Below are 22,842 nucleotides of genomic sequence, written 5' to 3'. Positions count from 1 at the left end.
CAATGATGGCTGCCCTCACCTACTGCACTGTAATTCCGACCTGGCATTACACTGGGTCTAAGGTACCTTATGCCTTTTTGTTATCACTTGCTGATTAATTTTAGAATATTTGTGGGAAGTGTGAAACAATTGGGGAGGGAAACACCAGTAGGCTCGTCACACAGAGGTAACTTAAGAGTCCATAAATCTGTTTATTTTTTGCACATCACCAACTTAGGCACATCCATGATTCAACTCATCTCACTTAATATGCAGGAGAGCAGTTTGGAGCACACTTCGACAATCTGACCCAGACATCATTTGTCTGCAAGAAATTCACTTACTGCATAAAAATCAAGGAAAAATGAAACACTCTGCGTATCCCACAAGTTACCATTGTTTGGCCAACACTAAACAAAAGGGTATGGCAATATATCTGAAATATAATCACCCCTTATCAATCACACACACTTTCATGGATTAGGAGGGCGGATATTTGATTTTCGTTGGGCACGCTATGACAAATCTCACCCTGTTGACGGCATATGCGCCGAACTCTGCCCGAGGAGTTTCTGGTAGACTTTCTATGGTAGCCAGCAACAGTGGCGTAAAATGCCATCATCCTGAACGGAGATTTTATAATGGTCTGGAATGCATGCACAGAAAGGGAAGGGGGTCAAGACGGGAACAAAGGAGCCTTCTCTAAAGGGCTGAAAAAGGCCTACAAAATGCCCGGAGGTTGCTCAATGCAGAAAACAAGACTTAGACCCTTTACCTGGATGTCCACTGCACCCTCTCTGGAATTGATTACATCTTACTGAGTGACTTAATAGCGCTGCAGCTATCGGCCCTATGTCAGCTTCTGATCATGCACCAGTCAGGATCCAGCTAGACCTGGAACGCGGGAAACCTCAGAGAAATTGGAGACTGCACCTATGTCTACTCAGGGACCCAGTCACCAAAAGTGAAACAGGCCAACAAATAGAGGAACACTTTGAACAAAATGAGGGAGTCGGGGGGTTCGCCATCCTAGCAGTGTTGGGTGCATTTAAGGCAGTAATACAAGAGCACTTCATAGCAGCGGCCACTGTACGGGCAAGACTGCATAATCTTAAAGTACAGAAACTCAAAGATGAGATTAAAGAGCTTGAGCGGGCACAACTGGACCAACCCTCTCATCAGGTCACTCGAGCACTGACACCAGCCAGGGGTCAATTATGAATGTATTTTACCAATAAGGCAGAGGTCACTATACTTCACCTTTAAAATCAGTCCTATATAACCAGTAATGAAGTAGGCACTTCGTTAGCCAAGCTCCTGAGAATCAAACAGGAAAAAGAGCATGTACATGAAATAAGGGTCAAGTCAGGAGCTTGACTATTAAGATAATGAAAAGAAAGCCAATACATTCCATACTTTTTATGAGCACATTTTCAGGGGCACTTTCGCACCTCTGTGGGCCAGGGAAACATTCCTTGAGTCAATCTCACTGGCTAGACTCATGGATGCTCATCACCACTCACTGGAGGGATAGATCCTCCTAGAGCCATTAAAATCCTCTAATCCAATAAAACACCAGGGCCTGATGGCTTCACGGCTCAAATTCTACGAAACTCCTCCCAATTAATTTAAAAAACGTATGACCCTGTTAATGACTGTGCAACTGCAGAAGCCATCGCTCCGCCGGTGAGAGAAGCTGTGGTGACAGTCATCCCGAAGCCTGGCAAAGATGATAGGTACTCTGCCTCCTAACCCCATACAGCATTGCTGAACATCGATGCTAAGCTGTATACAAAGATTTTGGCAAACCCAGCTAAATGCAGTTCTCTCCACTCTAGTGCACTCAAATCAGAGTGGCTTTCACAGGGCTGCCAGGACTATGACAACATGAGAATAGCCATCCACCAGACTGAGAATGTCTCAATTAAACACACACTGGTGATTCTACTATCTCTCGATGAGAGTAAGATTTTCAACAGGGTGGATTGGTCTTTTTTGCATCTCACACTAAAGAAAATAGGCCAGGAACCAGAGTTCCCCCAATGATCTTTTCTAACTATGCTGATCCAGTTGCTACAGTCACTTTGAATGGCCACCTCTCCAGACCATTTAGCTTAACGAGAAGTACTAGACAGGGATGAATCCTGTCATCCCTCCTGTTTGCCTTATTTCTTGAACCCATGGCGTGCTTAATCGAGCAGACTAGTGCCATTACAGGCATCAACTTTGGGCTGAGGGAATTTTAAATTTCTCTCTAAGCAAATGATGTGCTCTTGACTTTAGCATCCTTGGCCACCTCAATCTGGGTGGTAGAAAACCTCCTCTTGGAAGCTTTTGAAAAGGTATCAGGTATTATATTTCTGAGATACTCAACTTAACCCTGGCAACGGAGGGGGTAGTGAGCATAATACCTGCTGTCATTTTTGTTGGGCTAAAACTTTGATTCATTATATCGCTGTCAACCTCACAAGACCAGTGAAGGATCTTTTTACTGCAAATTACACGCCCCTGCTTACTGTTATTACTTAAGACATCAATTCCTGGGGGCACCTGATATTCCCCTGGCTTTGGTGTAACAAGATGCTCAAAATGAACACCATCCAGTGATTAGTTTCATCTTCAAAGAACTCAGGATCTGCCTGGAACTCCCTTAGCTGAAATCTATCCAGCGTAAACTGATGACGTTTAATGGAAGGGCAAAGTCTGGATACTCCATCAGAAACTTAGGACCCAACCAAGGGACAAAGAAGGCTTGGTAGTCCCAGTGTTTCCCACAGTAATGCTGCTGCGCAGTTACCTGTGGTGGTGGAATGATCTGCTATGCTCCAAGAAAACCTGGCGGGGAATGGATCAGTTCAAAGTTCAATAGGTTCTTGTGAAACTTGGTATGGTTGGAGAAGCGTAATAGAAATCCAAACGTCTATATTAGCACACCAGTAGCCATAACACTGAAGACTTGGAATAAATATCCGAGTGCACCTGTGCTAGTGACCTATCCTTCCCCTTACACTCCAATCCATCGCCATCCGGCAAACATGCCTGCATTTGACAGTCATTCCTACCACAGCTGAAGGGGCGTGGGGGTGGTTTACAATTACTGCAGCTATGTATGAGCCCCGGATGCCAAAATCCTTTCAGCAATGCAAAGACACATACTGAGTTTCTGAAAGTGAGCAATTATGCTATTCCCAGAGGAAACACTAAGTGGCTCACCCTTCTATGAGGGACAGAGCCACTAGATCAAAAACACCCTTGACATTACAGTTACCCAAACTAGCTGGCACACAAGGCACCATCTCGTCACTGTAGCAGCTACTACTAGCACACAGGGGTGTCTAAGTTGCTCCAGGAGGTCCCCACAATCCAGATGACACTGAAGTTGCTACTCCTAGGCCTCAAACTTCATAATCTAACGTTCAGAGACAAAAGGATTATGTGCCTTTAGTGCCTTGGCGCAACTAAACTCTATAGCCCATAACTGGAAGAAACCAGATGGCCCACCATGAACACAGTGGCACCAGAGACTACAGAATATTTCGTCCATGGAACATTTGATCTGCAATATACATGGGTCTCACCTGGCCTTTGAAAACAAGTGGCATCCCCTGGGGTTATACCAGAACAGAGGGGCCCCTAGCTTAGCTCCCCCCCATGATGGAGGGCTGGGGGCCTCTTTCACTGATTCGCAGAGAGAGATCCCACTGTTTGCTAGAGTGCAGCAACTGAATTAACGGACTGAGCACATATGACACTGTGTACCATAGACAGGATGCGACGAGCACACATACTGTGGTGGATACATCGCAAACACTTTCTCCTCTATTTTAGGAAGGGGAGAACAGCGGGAGGGAAGGGCAGGGACTGTGTGAAATTGTGTATAGGGAGATAAGGGAATAGCAGTACCGGGTGCCTTCTGTTTGAATCTATGTTATGTTTTCTGTACCGTTCTTTAGCAAACCACACCCAATATCCGCTTTGATTCCTCTTTACGATTTTATGTCTGTACTGGATTTTGTGTCTGTATTGGATCAGTTGGAAAGGCAACAAAAACCAACAAAAAGTTTGGGGAAAAAAGTATGTATTCCTTTACCGACATCCAATGAAGAGAGAATGTAGAATGCAGAATGTGGTCTCTAGCTCAAACCAATAACTAATCTGAGACCAGACTTTTGAACCAGTTAAGTCTACGGATCAGATAAGCTGGAATCAATCAAGATAGATAGTGTGGCAAACTGGGTTACTGGCTGAGGGGGTAAAGCCCTACTCAAGCAGCAACCATAATTCTTGTCAAGTTGAAACACAATTAAGCTTCCAAAATAGTGTGTGCTTAACTTTCTAGTAGCTTGGCACAAAGCCACCAGAATTAACTTAAAGGCAATGTGTAAAGGATTTATGCAGTATACAAACAGTAATAAAGTGAAAGACAACACAAGAAAAACCCCATACCAAATTATAAAAATAATGTAAAAAATGTAATAACTTATTTGCAACCAAAACAACAAAAATTCAATCAGTGGAACCAGATATATGCAATTTTAAAGTTTTAATTGAAAATAATGCCTAGAAGCACAAAGCGCCAACTGTGGTCATCTGGTTGTGCCAGTCCAAAACAAAGTCAAAGGTTAAGGCAGACTGCAATGAAGCACGGGCCATATAGAGGGATCAACGTAGGCCCGCTGAACAAAGTACTTTTAATCCTGGATGCGGAGTATTGGGAGATCCTGCTTTGAGGATGCATTGAGCAGCGGCGGTTCTGAGGAAACTGTGTGGCTGTAAAGTGGAGTAATGCGTCAGGATGCCAAAAATGACAGGCTTGCTATGCAAAGACCTCCATTCAACTTGTACCGCGCACAGGTAGCTCAGAAGAATCTATGGGGCTGCAATGCAAAGTCCTGCACCGCCATCGAAGAAGCTGTCCACAAGGGGCTTGCAATGTGAAGGCCTGCATCAAGGATATGTCGCGCAGATGAGGTTCAGAAGAAAGCTGCGATGCAAATTCCGGTGGCAGGGATGCATCGCGTTGCAGAAGTTCCAAAGCGTAACTCGGAGATGCATCACGCTGCATCAGTTCTACTCAAAGGAAAACAGCTGGGCTGGCAGAGCACATTCTCATCCCCTTCCCAGGGTCCAGGACTGTGGTGGCCCAACTTGGGATGGTAGGAATCACAACAGACAGAGTCCAGGTGATTGGTTCAAGGTATTTGGAGCCTGTTCTGTCCTTCAGTCTCTCATCAGGAGGCCAGCCAACTAGCCCTCAGAGTCACTCTAGTGGTCCTGGGTTCAAGATGCAGGTCCAGTCTTTTCACTCAGGCAGCAGAGTAGGAGTCGGTCTTGCAGAGCATTACAAGGGTCCTTCACAGTCTTCCACAGGTCTAAAGGTATACTGAAGAGTTGGGTCTGAAGGTCCATTATGTATACTTTGTGCCCACTCTGGAGTGAGAGAAGGTTCTGGAGGTTTCCACCCCCAGAGGTGCTTGAAATTTTCCTGCCTCCCTGCCCTGGCACCAGCTTATCTGGGGACACAAACGACTAGTGTTAAATCCTTTGTGAGCGTGCTCAAGCAGAGGCTTTGTTATGCGCAAGTGAGGTAGATTTACACTATATTCCAAGAAGGAGGGCGTGAGAAGTAATACAGGGTTCACTCACCTTCCGAAACACCTATTCAAAATAAACACTCCAGGAGGGAACCCCTCCCATGTTTAACCTATCTCTCCATACCAACCCAAAGGGATCATTCTATGGTATATAAAGGACATATCACCCACTTAGATTTCAAGTAGCATGCTTCATCATAGAGTCCTTGTCCAGATACCTAGTGTAAATGGACGAGCCCAACCTTGGTAGCCAAGGAAGCTCTTTGGTTATTGAGTGGGATCCTAGATGTAAAATAACCTAGAGAGTGTCCTGAGGGTTAATTTTGATTTCAAAAGCCTGTGCAGTATTGTTTTATATCATACAATTGCAAACTGAAAAGATTGCTGATACAGTGAATTGATTTATTTATCAGAATAATTGAGGGGAAATTAACAGGCAAAGCGTTCTTTATGATAAATAGATTGGGCAGTTAGTCAGACAACCTAATAACACTACCCAAAGCACAATAAAATTATCTTACATTGTTTGCCCCCGTTATTCTGAGCAGTATAAGTCTGCATCTACTGAAAATATTACTTTTAAAAAATGTATTACATTTGACGCCAACATTTACACCAGAAGGGCAGGTGAATGTTTACCCCCTCCCCTCCACCAAACGTTCCATGAGCAAAAGCACTTGTCCGCTTTATTACTTCTGATGAATGCCTGCTTTCCAGGCAATACTCAATACCAAATATAAGCCAGTAGGGTATGAATGGAAATCCCAGATTTCCACGTCAGTCTGCAGTTTACCATGAAATCCCAAAATTGGTCAGAAATCTACGTAAATCATTGGAGGAATTACGACTTTGTGTTGATTCCCAACTTTAAAAAAAAAAAAATTGAATCAAACACTTACAAGTTATTTTGATGTGGCTCTGACACAAGCATTTTTTTTTTCCAACACTGAATTCTTGACTAGTGCCATCTTTTTTTCCCCAAACCACTTAATAAGTGCATGGCGTTCTGGCTGTTTTTCTGCTCTATGAAACCGCAGAACCTGCAACAGTTATAAGAAGGCATTTTCTGTGAATCTAGAGTTAATCGTCGTTAAAATGAGAATAAAGCAAATGTGAAGATTACAACAAATAATTGGGTCTGGTTTAGTAACTTTTATCAGATTTTTAATGTTAATCCAGGATAAACTATAAAATACATGCAAGATCTGGGTTAGTGAGTGTCTATGTTTCTGCAAGGGCCAAAAAGGTTCTAGATTATAAAGCAGTTTTTAGAACTAATAACATCAAATATTTCTATGACTTTTTTTCAGTGTGTAAGTGGGAATACCAGAGTGGTACACCAAAAAAATTAGTACATTAGATTTTGGTGGTTGGCAAACTTCATGCATTTTACAAACTGTCCGCAGCAGCACCTCTGGAATATTTCCCTGCTCGGAGAATTTCTAGGAGAGGGAGTAAATTCTTGTTGCACAGATTCATCTATGTTATTTATAGTTTTCATGCAGTGCTACTGACCTCCCCAATTACAGGCCTCAGGGAGCTAGGATGAGTGAACTTGGACAGAAACTTCCAATCAGGCAAAGAAGTAGAACCAATAAAGTTCAAACTTAAGAACTTTACCTGGAAGGATTACAGAGTACTACAGAAAACAAGACAAACAATATCCAACAAAAACCAGCCAAATCATGTGCGACTGGCCAACCACTGCTTGGCTACAGGATCAGAAAGTGTTAATTGGAAAATATAAATCTTATTCCACTACGAGAAAACATAAGTGCATCTCAGTCCTCCATCACAAGTTGTATGTATTAAAAATAAAAGTAAAATAAAAAAAGATTTTAAAATAAAACATGCCCACTCCGATTTTTCTCCAGTGCCTATCATCTAAGTGTACAAATAGCACCTTCACTCTAAGAAAACAAATTCTCAAAGTGAAAAAGGATGATTACGTAGTAACCACTTGTCCAGAGATCTGCTCACAATTTCATATGAAAACATTAATTTTCCAGCTACTAGAGAAAGAGTTTTAACCCTTCTTTTGGGGAAGCAAATTGTTTCAGCGAAGTGATAACTTTCACAATCCAAAAGTGTATTAAAAAAGTGTAAAATAAACATGTCAGACACACGATTTTATTAGCTACCTACTACTTACTAATCTTCAAACAATGGTCACTGTGAGAGCGTGGTGTGTTGCCAGTTCCACAAACAAGTCTTTTGGATCACATGATTTCCGGATTTCATCTCATTTGCATTACACTGACTGCTCTGCTTTATTAACAAGCAGTACCATGTGACAATGCACAATGAGATTCTGAGAGCAAACATGGACCACGCGTAACGCATAATGGAAAGAGTGCACTCAGGGCTAAAATACAATGAGATTTATGTGATCGCACGTGGAGGCTTGGCAGCGGACTAACCCTTTGTATGCGTACCTTTTATTTAGTATTTACGTCACTAACAGAACATAATTTTTATTGCTGGTCTGAAACATGCAAATCTACAAAGACCGTTCTTATGCATGGAGCATTACCGCCCTTTGGCAAGGGGAAAAAAAAGCGAATTATCAAGGTTTTGCTAAAAATAAATGCTTCGGTAACAAAGTTGCAAGCAGAAAAATACTACCTTCCTCATCATTTACCTTCCAACTATGCTTGACCTGCTGCAATCGTGCAAAAAATGTTAGGAATTTAGCAAGAAAATCTCCAATGAAATTCTTCCTTGATAAAGCAAACTGGAATAATGTTCAAATCATGACGACCACTTTCATTAAAGATTAGTTTCCCCCTTTTATGACACTTGCACAAAAAACAGTTGTAAATTTTGTGACGCATGCGATTTAACTATTTCCCTTATCTTTTGTTAGGCTTTCCTTTACAAGCTGAGAAGAGTTCAGCGATATCCTGGGAGGAATTCTGACTAAGCTGTGGGAAAGCCCTCGGGAGTAAACGGTCGTCAGTTAAAAGGAATTCCTAATATTAGGCAGGGTGTGAGAGTTTAATTGACCTGACTGATTATAAGGACCTAGTGTGGCAGAGAAAAGTGAGCACTTTATTATTCCTGCTACTATCAACTGAAATCAATATACCCTCAAGCAGGCAGTATGGAGTTTAGAAAAAAAAACGTGTTCCAATTTACTTGGACATACTGCAGGCATTACATATGTTAAATTGTAGTCACGGTGACAGATATTCGGACAAATTCCCGTATGTGTGATCTGGTGTGTGTAACAATGTTTCAACACACGTTAAAAGACTTTCGAAACGAAAATGGCACAAATTTGACATGCCCTCCACAGGGAGGATAAAAGTTTATTTTAAAAAGTTACATTTCATTCAGAAAGACTAGCTATTAGATGGAATAAAATTCAAATGTCAAGGTACTATTTTTCAGGTGCAACCTATAAAGTCTACCTTTCAGCCTTGCTACAAGATGTACAGAAGCAGACATTAGTACCCGACTTGGGAGGGAATAGAAGGAACAGTGAGTTTTCCTTCTAGTACTTGTCCCACACAACCAACTGCTTTGTATTTTGCCTTGTCAACAGTGTGTGTAAAGTCACTTGAGAGAAGATCACTACCATAGGACCCAAATGCAAAATGGAGTACACACCAATATTACCTACTTCCAGAACAGACGTGCTTCTCATCCATCCTTCTGCCCCACCTGATCACATATGAAATGTAACTGAATGATAGATTATATTGTTAAACAGCTCTGAGTTAGCGCACTATTTGCCTTTAGTTTTCCAGTCGTATTCATGAGTATGACTTTACAAACGTTTCCATCAATGGAAACGAGCAGTCATGCCTGGACTTGGCAAAATCAAAACAACACTGAGGTCACAGGACTGCACCACATTTGAGCTTTAAACCTGCTACTTGTACAGCTGCATTTCAAAGCTTGCTGAGCAATGGAATATGCATGCAACACACATTCAAACATTAGTTTGCGCTCACCACCTATAAAAAGCATGTTTCAAACCACTGTTTTGGTAATTTAACATCCTCGTTAAACTAATAAGGTGTGCCAAACTATTCAACTGTGTCGAATTCAGGTATAATGGGGGAACAGCAATTACAAAGTTCATATTCCACAAACGTATTTAGTAGCAACATTTGGGCTGTGGCAAAAAGCGCATTTTCGGTTAATCTGCTTTATGCAACGATTCCATCTCATTGCAGAATAGTCAGTAGACTTCATTGTGTACATAAATAATTTCGCAGATTACCAATCTGCCGTACATATGAGGTGACAGATACTAACAAGCAAGAAAATATTTTACATATTTTCAGGGGTATGAGGGATTCATATTGTAATTGATGGGTAAGCAACAAACATGGACCGCGTAGCACGTACTTTTGCAAGCAAACATCGGGGAGAACAGTAATGCCTTCTTTACTTTTGGCTTTCACTGACAAAGACAGGAAAAGCAGGGGAGATGTGCATCTGACTGTAGAATGAATACCGACTGCTGATCAAACAAAAAAAATGTAGCTGCTGGCTGGTGGGAGACTCATGAATATGCGTGAACATTCTGAAAAATACAGCTTTATCCACACGTTAGCGTGCACTGCCTCGAAAATACCTGTGAATGTATTAGTCATACAAAAGGAAGGACTGCCGACGGCTCCCCGCCCAAAGCAGCCCCAAGATTTCAATTTAGCTTCCAGCCAAATAATACTGGGGAAATTCCTGTGAAATGTTGATGGAAGCACTTTCCATCTCCATGCGGCTAGTGTAGACAGCCTGATAACGGAGTCAATGACTGTACATTTACTATCGAGCCCAACACATCCACCCACACCGTCTGCCACTGCCGGATATCAGGGACCTTATTAAGTAAAACTGTAGCACCTAGAAATGAGATGTCAGGTTTTACACTTATCCCACCCAGCACTAATCACAACCCACAAGCGTGCGTAGCCTTGATGAATCACTTCATCTCACAATGTATCCGTTCCCCTAGGAGACACTTGGAAAAAAGAAAAAACACCAAAATACAGCTCTACGCTTTTTTAACTGAGCGTTGACATCTCCATCGTGGTATACTCGATAGGCAGCAGTCATTTACATGCAGAAGACAAAAAGTTCTGGAGTTTGACCACCATCCCTTTTATACAATTATTTTATGACAACTTGCACTGACGGGTCAGTTGTGGCAAAGAACACGAAAAATTAACAAGTCCAAATAACAAGTTGCCAAAGGCGGTGCAATCTTAGGTACCTCTAAACTGCCAATAAAATGCACCTGCCACTGAGGAAAAGTACTAGGGCCAACTAAAAAGCCAACCCTTCAGAAACGCTTGCTAGGCGCTATTTTGAGGACATTATGTCACAAGAGTGGGAAATGTTTAGTGGAGGGTTCTCTCTGACTGGGCGGGAAGGGAATTTTACAGGAGAGTGCAAATAGTTGTTTTAATGAGTAGGGCTACAGCAGAAAAGGAACTAGAGCATATGGATATTCTATAGTTCAGATAATTTCATTATTTAAACTAAAAAAGAAAGTATTATTGGGGGACAGAGACATGAAAAGTGAGAATGACTGCTGTGGTGAAATATGGTGCCTCATGACTGACAGAACGTGGAATGCCAACAGTGCGTGTACAAGGGAGACAGTTAAGGCAAGAGATTGCAATAGCCCGATCATACAGGTTTGGGCAGTGGGTACAATTAGAACACCACCAGTCTGTGTCAAATGAAAACATGAACAGAAGAAATGATTGGGGCCAAAGAGACAATGGCAATCCTTACTGCCAATCACCAAGACTCTGTAGGAAGAGGGCTTAGAAGGAGAGGAGGCCAAGACCTCAAATAAACCCGAGGATCTATCAGACGCTCCATCAATGGAATTAAGGTATAAGAATTGAGACTAAAGCTAGAATTGGGGAAGCCCAGGTGAGTGTCATCCTATTGATTTAAGGATAATAACGTGTCACGAGGCAATGAAGGGTTACAAAATCCCAGTGTCCTATCTTTAAGTGTAAAATGCGAAACCATAAGTGGGGCCCACAATCAACCACTGTCACAAAAAATGATTAAGCAACTGTCAGTTTCTTGTTACAGAGGTCAAAAAGCGGTTACTGCGTGACTGTTTGCAAGGTCTAGACTGCTTAGAACTCCTCACCCATTTAAGCAAAGATAATCTCTGTAAGGGAAGGCGGGCCTTGTGGACTTGTCACAGGCCCTACGTGAGTTGGAGGAAAGCTATGCTAGGACTAAGAACGAATTCTTAGGGCTCTTCTCAGATTTGTCACCGAGCACTTGAAGGTGGAACTGGTATACTGTCAGGACTGATAGTATTTGAGCGTTTCACTTGAATTCATAGTTCAAGAGACAGCAGATTCTTCTAAAGCTTAGGGGGACATGCAGACACTACAAAAATTCCAAGAAGTCTCTATTTGACGACGGGATAGCAAAACACTAGGAAAACGACGGGAATGTGGGGTGCAGGGAAAAAAAGACTAATTCTTATGTCATTTAATAGAGGCTAACCCAAGTCAACAGAACGATGGGCACCTTGACAATTTAAGCATATCACACTACTGAGCAGAACCAGAGCAGAAAGAGAGACAGACCGACTGAACGACAGAACTGACTGATGCCTACCACTAAAACTCTTTAGAGAAGAGGTGAGCTGTTCAACTCTAGCAGTATAGAAGCGGAAGAAGGGAGGCCCTGTCATCCCAGACTTTAAGAACAAGTCACAAGTCAGCATTGGATTGTTTGAAGAGGTGGCCAGAAGTGAAGTGAAGACTATCACTGGTCTACGTTTAAGTAGGCAGTCGACATTAACAGCATATCACATGTCACTAGATCCCGTGTGTGGTGTTGGCAGGAAATAAACACTTAAGGAGAGAAAGCGGAATTTCAGCTGTCAGTTCTTCAACTGTGAAGAGCAAACTAAGACAGGACAGCAGGAGTCTAGTCATCCTTTCTTTACAGAAACGAGATAGACTGCACCTGGGTATGGAGTAGACACCAACAAAACAAAGGAGCTTAGGGGCCTGATTTCGCCCGTTTCTGGGCTCACAAAGAGCACTATCAAGCAGCACAGCGAGGGTGGTCTGTCATCAATATATTTTTAGGGGTGTGTCATCAGTTCCTAATAGCACAAGGACAGGATCTGGAACCTGTCACTGTCCTAATGCACGGGAGAAATGCTGGCAGTAGCCAACAACAAGAAATATTTTGTTTCTCTCCTCTGTATTTGGAGAGAAGGAACGGGTAGCACACCAGTGACTGCCATGTTATTAGCCAGTTTAGAGGGCTATTGGGATCTATTTTCTATTGCAGAAAAATACACTTGAGCCTGTCACAAGCGTGTGTGTTATGATTATGAGTTGAGGATTAAACCTTGCTAGAACAGTTATGATTTGGTTATAGTATCACGGTTGAATATTCTGGGGCTAAGGGACTTCTAGAACAGAACAAGTCTGAGATCTTTCAGTAGCCTATGTGTGTCTGGAAAAGTTGACACCATATCTGTCACCACAAACAGTTTCAAAGGGTGGTGGCCTTAATTACAAAGAAGGATTCTGAAATGGTACGCTATCACGGTGATTTTTACAGTCTTAAAGGGTGTTAGGAAGTACTAATACAGAGGGGCTAGGTGCCCTATCAGCGGTATGTGGGACAGGAAGAGTTCAGTCATATTTTAAGGGTGTGGTGCGTTTTTGGGATTGAGTCTTATAACAGGGATGGGAGCAACATGACCAGGCATCATATCATGGGTCTTTACGTAGGGTCAATTTCTTAAGAGCACAAATGAAGGCAATGTGGGCTTTCATCAAGTGGTGTGTGTAAGGAGTGGGGGTTGCAGAGCCTCCCAGTATCGAAGGACCTCTTTAAGCCATCATCAACTGAGGTGTAGGGGTGAGTGCAGGAAGGTCATGGTCACAGGGTGGCTTTGGAGCCCGACACCAGACCATGTGTATAAGAAACAGTATAAGAAACGTTTGTCAGCACAGAGTGTGTCTACTGAGGTCATAGGACATTGCAGGCCAGCATAGGGACACTTTGAGCTGTCATTTGTCAGCAGGTGGCCCTGATAGCACATATTTGGATTTTATAACTATCACCAGCCCATATTCGGAGATGTGCGTGGGAAACCTTGGCAGCATATATCGGATTAGAATGGGATGTCACCAGACCATGTTTAAGAGTGTGGATGGGGCCCTGGTAACATAACAGAGCTGTCTGACCTGTCACACATTCTGTGAGGCTTTAAATGTTGAAGGAGGGGTCACGGCCTGTACTCACCGATCACCTCCTGAAGTTCATAATCATCCCTGTTGATGGACCAGGGCATAGCACTAATGTTGGACTCTTCTGTCATCACTGCAGTCGTTTCTGTGTCTCAGGAGATGTCTGAGGGGTTTGAGTCCCAGAAGGCGCCGCGCTCACTGGTCCCGGATTTTTAAAATTGAGATACGTGCATAAATTAAAAACAAAACAGCAGGCACCTTTCCAGAGGCTAGCCCTGGGCCTGTGGCGCCTCAGCTAACCGCTCCTGAAAGACCTAGAAGGCGACCCGCACCGCTCCAGCGCCCTCACTCTCACTGACAAACTTTGCCTCTCCACGGCCATGCCCTGCCAGCGGCGCGATGACGCCACGAAGAGACGCCACGGGAGGACGCAGGCGCCATTTTTAGTGTGGCCTTGGGCGTTAATAGTTAGTCTTTCCATCGGTGCCACCTTGCCTTCTCAGCGCAAATTGACTTAAAATGACGACTTCGCAGAGGCGAGCATTTAACGTGTGTGTGTGTAGCTTCCACCTCCCCGCCGTGTCTCCTCCGATTCATATCACAAAAAGAATAATTGTAACTAACGTGCTAATAAAAAAAGCTAGAACGCGAACTTACCTAATAAACAGCAATGTACAAGGCGCCATGCTGTTGAACAAAACTGCTTTACATTTCTCGTCGTTAGTTCCTCGTTTGCCAGAGCGAATTACCAAACTAGGAAAGTTAACTGAAAAACGTGAAACTGTGTAACTGCTGGGCTTGCAAATGCTTTGAACTATTTACCAACCAAAGAAACTGTGTGCAAGAAGTCATTTTTTTTATGTTAGCCGATGTAAATTAGTCTGATGTGCCTAATGGACTTTGCATGGATGGTGAGGTACCAATACATCCTTTACCTCTTAACAACCTTTACGTAGGGCTTTGAGTGGAACGGAAAAAGTGGAGGGACTCTAAAAGGGTGTTGCCTGAGAAGCGCAAATAGGAATCCTGTCCAAGAGAAGGGTCATGTACAATTAAACTTATGGCTTAACACGTAAGCTAAAATTAGAATGACACTTTTTAAATTTCTGAACATATAAGACTGTGAATTAAAAATACTAAGGTCTGAGGAAAGGGTACTAAATTTGGCTCAATCACTTTCCTCTGGCGTGTCCATAGCCACCAAGTTTCCCAGACCCATGCGCAATGTTACAGTTCCGGGTTTTTACTTTGACTCCTGGGATTTGCAGTCCTATGTTATATCGGAATAAGGAAGCCTACAAGTCCCAGAATTCAAAGAAACAAAAACAGGCCTGGTGATGTAGCACCTCACGGATGGACCTGGGAAAGTTGACAGGGTTGAGTCTCTATGTTTAGGCACTTATGACGTTTTCTCTCCACAGCTTTCTGAAATCTACTATCTGCATATCTACCACCTTATCTCTTTCCTCGTCAGCACCTTCTTTTCATCCTCTTACGTATACGTCAGTGCACATCCTTCACCATTTCCACTAAGCACACAACATACCCTTTTACCTGTAAGTGTTTCACTTTGTTTTACTTCCGCCCTGCCAGTATTTTGACAGCTGTGTTTCTCCTTCGCACACTTTCACATAGAAGAACAATTACAATTGGCATGCGTGACCAATGCTCTGTGCAATCTGCAGAGAGGAAGAGGGTTGGATGAGCTTGTGTTCTGAACAGCTTCATGTCCCTCTAACAGGCACCATCAGAAACTCACTTTGCCTTTATCCTCAACTCAAGAGGTCTCATTCATAGCCTCTTAGAAACACCCATCCACAGCCTGAACTCAGACTGACAGCTAAGGGCGACTCAGTTCACAGTAAACAAAACTGGTGCACAAAAAAAAAAAACTACAGGAACATATCATCTGGGAAAAAATCAAACAGATGCAAGTTTAGGTAAAACATGTGAAATGTTAAAAGTTCCTACATTGCTGACATGAATTCCCTTAACATTTTGTACTGTTGTTGTTCAGCCTCTAAAGTTAAGGACATGAATATAGAGACTGATATGGACCAGTTTCAGTGTCAGTTTGTAATTACTGTTCAGTCAGGGACTCAGAGGGGCCTGTTCAACATAAAGCCCTTCCTTTACCTCTTAACACCATTCGCTCATCCTTCTATTATGAACCTTAGTGAAAACTCATGAGCTAAAAGAAGGTATGAAGGTTGTGTTCACAATGAAATAGTATAAAATGCAGATGATATTTGGACAGTTCAAAAATAGACACAGAAGGGGCGGAGCCAAAGCCTGGAGCAAGATGGTTGTTTCCTCATGGTTCTCTAGGCAGGTTGTTGCCTGGCAGCTGTGTTTTGCACACCAGAGATCCTATCAGAAATCCAGCCTAACACCATTGACAGGCAGAATTTGTGCAGAACTGCAAGGCGCTGCTTCCCGAATCTCCAGCAACAAAAAGGAGTGGCTTTTCCAAGGGGCTGTTGCAGGTTGTAAATGTGTTGAGATTGAAAACACTGGACAGGCAGCTCCAATGGACCAGGATGTCTAGGGGCAGAAGCAGTTGTGTGCTGGTTTCTCTGCGCCTTACTTGACTGAGGTTCCCAGACATGATCAACGAAAGCCCACCCTGAAAATACCAGCCTAGGGAGGAGTGAACTGCATACAACTGGAACCTAGGACACAGAGTTGAACCCCAGAAAAAACAGGGCTTTCAGGGCTGCTAGAACCTAACTCAGAGCACTGGGTCCTCTGACAACTGAAACCCATGCATGCTTAATCCAGTGCAAGTTAAGGACATAGACTGCATCAAAGGCAAGTGGGGAATGTTCTGTAGGACTCACACTGTAGGTGGACATGGGTAAATACTCACAAACTATCTGCAATCACAGCAATCTCTCTATAACATAGTTAGAAACACAGGGGCATAATACTCCAACAGGGACGTAAAGATACTTTCCTGAAGCACTATGTTGCAGAAAGAGACTGGTAACACACTACACATGTAGGTACACAAAGGCACTTTTTGCTGCAAAGCATGGAGACACTAATGCTCGTAATTCTCTATGGGAAGTGAGACACTCGAATAACCTCCTATTATGTTGAATCAATACAACTTAGGACAGAAGGTCTTTATTTGTACCCTAATACAGAGTTCTAATTTGCCATTAGATTATGCTGTGACGCTGTATTTTATTTCATGTCTCTCATTTCCTTCTCAGTTTGACAGCCTCTTTATTTTATCTCCATAGGACGTCATGGTTTCTTCTTCCATCCACTCCCAAGTAGCCAGCGAGAGAAGGGGAGAAAAACAAATGACAAGCCATTGTCAGGCAAGTGTTTCTCTGTATTTCACTTCTTTTCATTTCTTTTCTTTCATAGTATGACATTCAGGTTGGGGGTGATTCCAGGGTTGGGTGGGGGGGAGAGGGGAATCCTCTTTGTGAACACATGAGGTTTCTCTCTGATCACTGATAACAAAAGGCCCGGTGTTGGTTTTTCAGTAGTTTTTATTTTTTATTTGGTTGGGTGGGGGGGAGAGGGGAATCCTCTTTGTGAACACATGAGGTTTCTCTCTGATCACTGATAACAAAAGGCCCGGTGTTGGTTTTTCAGTAGTTTTTATTTTTTATTTTCTTTTTTTCTTTTATTTTCTTTTTTTCCTTCTAAGTTTGTTTAGTTGGTACAGTTATATAGAAGAAAATAAATAAAGTGCTCAGGACGTGCCTCCCCCTTTCTTGAATCTCTATTGGGGATCTTTGCCGCTTCCACCTCTTTGTGCCCATGATTCCCACTGAACTGACCCTCCTCCCCGGTCCCTCCCGACCTTCCCTGCCAGCTCCAATAGTTGACCACGCAAGCGATCACATACCTGGAATAGCCATGTCCCTTCAGGGATGTGGCTGGCTTCTCCACTCTCCCCGTTCCTTGTGGCTGCTCCCCGGCTCTCCTGTTCTGCTCTGGTTTCTTTGTGTCGGCCCGGCTCTCCTGGGGCTTCCCTCTCCTTCTGGCGTTCCACCTCGCATCTCTCCTCTTCCTCTTGTCTCTCGGCGTTCTTCCTTTTTCCCGTTCCAGCTCTGCCTGGCGAATTGGATCCTCTGGTGACACAAGCACGTTCCTCCGTGCAAGCGTTGAATAGGTTCCTTCGAGTCCCCCTGGAGGACCCAATCATTGGCCCGCAATGTAGTGGTTCCTGTGCTCTGTCACAACATCTTTTGGTGAAGTGGTTTTTAAATTATGTGTTTCAAAATGCCACTTTTAGAAAGTGGGAATTTTCTTGCTTAACCATTCTGTGCCTCTCCCTGGCTGTGAAATACATGTTTGGGTCACAATAACAGTTGGGCTTTTTGTGAATTAACTCTAGGCAGTCACACAAAGGGAGCAGAGGTGTGCCCTGCATATCCTGATGGGTCTTCCTGTACTAGAGTGGAGGGAGGAGCTGACACTTGCACCTGAATAGGGCTGTGCCTGTCGTGACACAATGCAGTCTTCAACACACTGGGGTGTGTCTGGGGCCAGGGCATGAAAGGCAAGGTCTTGTGCACCACAAAGACTCTACTTTGAGTTTGCCTAATTCAAAGGCAGAAATGAGTTTAAGTATTGGACCTCTGAGACCACAACTTCAGAACTGAGGATGATCTGCCAGAAAGAAGAGCTGGATGATGTAGGAGGAACTACCACGTAGCCTATTGCTTTGCTATGCTGGCCTGCTGCTTGCTGCATCTGCCCTGCGATTGAAATGACTGGACTATGATTTCTACATCCCGCTTTCCAAGGTTCTCCAAGGGCTTGAACTGAGCTTGCCTCTTGTTGTGAAGTCTCAGGGACATCAAAGACTTCGTCTGCCAGTGCCGGGGCTCTTCTGCTGAGAGTCTTGACTAGCTAAATAGTGCCAAATCCAGTTCCTGGACCCTCCTAGTGGAAGCTGGTGACCTGAATTAAAATCCACACACCTGGCAGAAAAATTGATACAGCAGCTGAAAAATCAAGGCAGCGCCTGTCTCCTGGATTTTCCATGCATCAACCCTGGGCGTCATTTTCTTCATCAATGCTGCGCTACAGTAAGGATTGCATGCATCGCCTTTCCTGCAAGGATAAGAATTAATGCATCGCGAACCCACCGGGAAAAGAATTGACGCGCCGCTCGTCCAGGGGAAAAGAATCAATGCATCACCTCCTTTGCCGCACGCATTTTCTTTGTTTTTCACGCATCCAAGGTACTGTGTGTTATAAGGATACAACCATTAATTCTTCAGGATTAAGACTCCTTTAAACCTTAAAAAGTGATATATCTACTTGAGTATGTTGGACGATTGTAATTTTGGTCTTCTTTAGCTCAGCTAAATTTCGTCTATTTCTCTAAACTGCTTGTGTGGTGTTTTCACTGTGTTACAGTGTGTGTGTGTTTGTGTGTACAAATACTTTACACATTTCCTCTGAGATAAGCCGGGCTGCTTGAGCCAAGCTAACAAGGGGGTGAGTAGGGGTTTAAAATGGTGGTAACTCATGTGCAAAGGGGAAGGGGTTGCTAGGGGACCCTTCATCTTTGAGAATGTAAATAATAATCTTTTTTAAGAGCAGGCAGTGGTACCACGGACCCCAGCAGGCAACCATCTATGCGATGGCTGCAGTTCCTAATGGGTTGCAAATTGCACCCACATCATTAATATGCATGAGGTAGGTCTATTTGTGATCCACTAAGAATCACTAATGAAACTCAGAAGAGTTTCCTACATTAGGAATACCAATGTCATAATTGCGATTCAAAGAGAATCGCAATTCGGAAATTGATATTCCTAATGTTAGTACAATGTTAGTACACTTGGCCCTAAATTTCTCTTTCTGTGGCTGAATTTAACTGGTTAAAATTATGGTTGCTGTTAGATATAATCAAGTTTTCAGTATGTTCACTTTTACTGGCCCCCAATGACTATTAAGTCAAATTGACCAAGACATGAAACATTTTTAAGGAATGGGGACATAGGGCCTCATTACGAGGCTGGCAGTCTTAAGACTGGCTGGCCTAGCGATGGTGGTCTGACCGCTCCATTATGACCGTGGTGGAGCCCCCACGGTCAAACCGCCGACACCGCCAGGCTGCAGCCAGCCTGCAGCCTGGCGTTCCTGGCGGTTGTAATCTGCCAGGTCAGCGCTGCAAGCAGCGCTGCCTTGTCGATTACATGACCCTATGTAGGTATGTATGTATAACGCATTTCTAGAGCGCATTCCGGCCCAATGGCATCGAATCGCTAACAAAGGTGGGAAGGTGTAAGCTCTGAGGATGAAAGAGAGATCAGGGTCATGACTTATCGTGGAAAGAGCCAAGTCTTGATCCGTTTTCTAAAAATAAGATAATTGTGCTCCTTCCTTAATTCAAGAGGGAGAAGATTCCAGTTCTTTGCGTCCGCAACTGAAAAGGCTTTATCACCCCACTTCACCTTATTGGTGCGGGGGACTTGAATTTGATAGGTACCAGCTGATCAAAGCAATCTTTCAGGTTTATACCACTGTAGTTTGGACGTCAAATACTTGGAGCCGATCCCATGGGCGGCTTTATGGGTGATGCAGAGAGTTTTGAAAATGATCCGTTGGGCTACTGGGAGCCAATGTAAATGTTTGAGGCTATTTTTGGCAGAGGCCGATTGCGGAAGGTTCAATAACATTCTAGCATCCGTGTTCTGCATCAGCTACAGTTTATTAATGGATCCCTTGTCCAGATTGAGCAAAAGAGCATTACAGTAATCCAATCTGGACAGGACAAGGGCCAAAGTGGCTGTAATTTTCCATTGTTTCTGAATATATGGAAAGACTTTCTTTAGTTTCTTCAGAATCCACATACAAGTTTTAACCATATGGTTGACCTGAGATTTTAAAGAAAGATGGTCATCAAAAAGTAAGCCTAAATTCCTTGAGGTGGAACCCGGGATGGGGGGAGTGCCACACTCTTTGGGCCACCAACTCGGAGTCCACTGTTTCCTGCTAATACCGAAGCAGAGAATCTCGTTTTTTTCGCAACTCAATTTCAGCCAGTGGCCTTCATCCAACTATTTACTGCTAACATGCAGTTATTAACCCCTTCTGTGCCACGGACGTAGTGGTTACGTCCCGCGGCACAGTGCTGCTGTGCCGAGGACGTAACCACTACGTCCTCGGCACACAGCCCAGAGGGAGTGCTCTCGCTCCCTCTGTGTGCTTCCCCCCCACCCCCCAAAGTCAGGGATGGAAGGGGAAGCCCTTCCCCTTCCACCCCCGACCCCCCCACCCTCCCATAATGATGTCAGCGCGCGATCGCGCGCTGACTTCATTATGGGATCCTCGCCGCACAGGAAGCCATTTGCTTCCTGTGCGGCGACGAGTAAAGAGGTGAGTTCCTCTTCCCGGTGGGTGGGGGGTTGGGGCTAAAGAGGCACCGGGGAAAAGGAAAGGCTTTTCCTTTTCCCCGGTGTCTCTTTGAGCATTCCTGCTGCCCGATCGCATTGCGATCGGGCAGCAGGAATGCCCACTAGACACCTGGGATTTTTTTGTTTTGTTGTTCTTTCGTGTTTTTGTCTTCCGGGGAGCGGCCCCTTGGGCAAGGGTCGCTCCCCTTTAGGGGGCAATTACTACGGCCATTTCTGCGCCCCTACTTTTTAGCCAGATCTGACCCCAAGGGGGGCAGAAAACACTAGATCACCAGGGATTTATATTGTTATGAGCATTTATGTGTTGGGGGGTGCCCCCTTGGGCAAGGGGCGCCCCCCCAAGGGGGCAGAGAACTGTTGGCCTATCTGCCCCCAAGGGGGGCAGAAGCCACTTAGGCACCAGGGATTGTGTGTGTAGTGGATGGGGGGGCGCCACTTTGGGCAAGGGTCGCTCCCCTTTGGGGGCATGTCTTTTAGGGCCATTTCTGCCCCCCTTGAGGGCAGATTGGCTACTTTTTAGCCAGATCTGCCCCCAAGGGGGGCAGAAAACACTAGATCACCAGGGTTTTTTATTTTTATGTGTATTTATGTGGGGGGGTGCCCCCTTGGGGCAAATCGGCCTATTTTTTTTAGGTCCATCTGCCCCCAAGGGGGGCAGAAGTCACTTAGGCACCAGGGATTGTGTGTAGTGGATGGGGGGGGCGCCCCCTTGGGCAAGGGTCGCTCCCCTTTGGGGGGCATGTCTTTTAGGGCCATTTCTGCCCCCCTTGAGGGCAGATCAGCCTATTATTTTTAGGCTGATCTGCCCCAAGGGGGGCAGAAACCACTTAGACACCAGGGATAGTGTGTGTTAGTGGATGGGGGGGGGCCTTGGGCAAGGGTCGCCCCCCACTTTGGGGGCACATGTACCCAGACCATTTCTGCACCCCTTGGAGACAGATCAGCCTATTATTTTTAGGCTGGTCTGACCCCAAGGGGGGCAGAAACCACTAGAACGCCAGGGATTTTTTAAAATTTGTTTATTTTTGTGGGGGGGGCGTCCCCTTGGTCACGGGGCGCCCCCCCAATGGGGGCATTGACCTGTTGGCCATTTCTACACCCCCTGGGGACAGATGGGCCTATTTTGTTAGGCCCACCTGCCCCCAAGAGAGGCAGAAGCCACTTAGACACCAGGGATAGTGTGTGTGTGTGTGTGTGTTAGTGGATGGGGGGGGCCTTGGGCAAGGGTCGCCCCCCACTTTGGGGGCACATGTACCCAGGCCATTTCTGCACCCCTTGGAGACAGATCAGCCTATTATTTTTAGGCTGGTCTGCCCCCAAGGGGGGGAGAAACCACTAGAACGCCAGGGATTTTTTTTTATTTGTTTATTTTTGTGGGGGGGCGTCCCCTTGGGCACGGGGCACCCCCCCAAGGGGGGCATTGACCTGTTGGCCATTTCTACACCCCCTGGGGGCAGATGGGCCTAATTTGTAAGGCCCACCTGCCCCCAAGGGGGGCAGAAGCCACTTAGACACCAGGGATAGTGTGTGTGTGTGTTAGTGGATGGGGGGGGCCTTGGGCAAGGGCCGCCCCCCACTTTGGGGGCACATGTACCCAGGCTATTTCTGCACCCCTTGGAGACAGATCAGCCTATTATTTTTAGGCTGGTCTGCCCCCAAGGTGGG

The 22,842-nt window shown here is 44.6% G+C and overlaps 1 protein-coding gene across 2 annotated transcripts in view; it reads right to left on the bottom strand.

Moving 5' to 3' along the window:
• Positions 1-14,530, bottom strand: part of OXSR1 (oxidative stress responsive kinase 1) — a 645,496-nt gene extending 630,966 nt beyond the window's left edge. Inside the window, exon 1 of one of the 2 annotated variants that reach the window (XM_069211068.1) lies at positions 14,438-14,530. Coding sequence is in view for 1 of the 2 variants with exons in the window: in XM_069211067.1 (XP_069067168.1) it covers positions 13,836-13,911 (76 nt within the window). In the remaining variant the exon portion in view is untranslated. Of the gene's footprint in view, positions 1-13,835; positions 14,185-14,437 lie in introns of those variants that run through there. The other variant, XM_069211067.1, reaches the window with a different exon arrangement.
• Between the last annotated feature and the right edge of the window lie 8,312 nt (positions 14,531-22,842).

Source organism: Pleurodeles waltl, chromosome 10 (assembly GCF_031143425.1).
Source record: "Pleurodeles waltl isolate 20211129_DDA chromosome 10, aPleWal1.hap1.20221129, whole genome shotgun sequence".
NCBI classification, from domain to species: domain Eukaryota; kingdom Metazoa; phylum Chordata; class Amphibia; order Caudata; family Salamandridae; genus Pleurodeles; species Pleurodeles waltl.
Note: the sequence above shows the minus strand (reverse complement) of the source record. Positions and strands in the feature narration are given on the sequence as shown.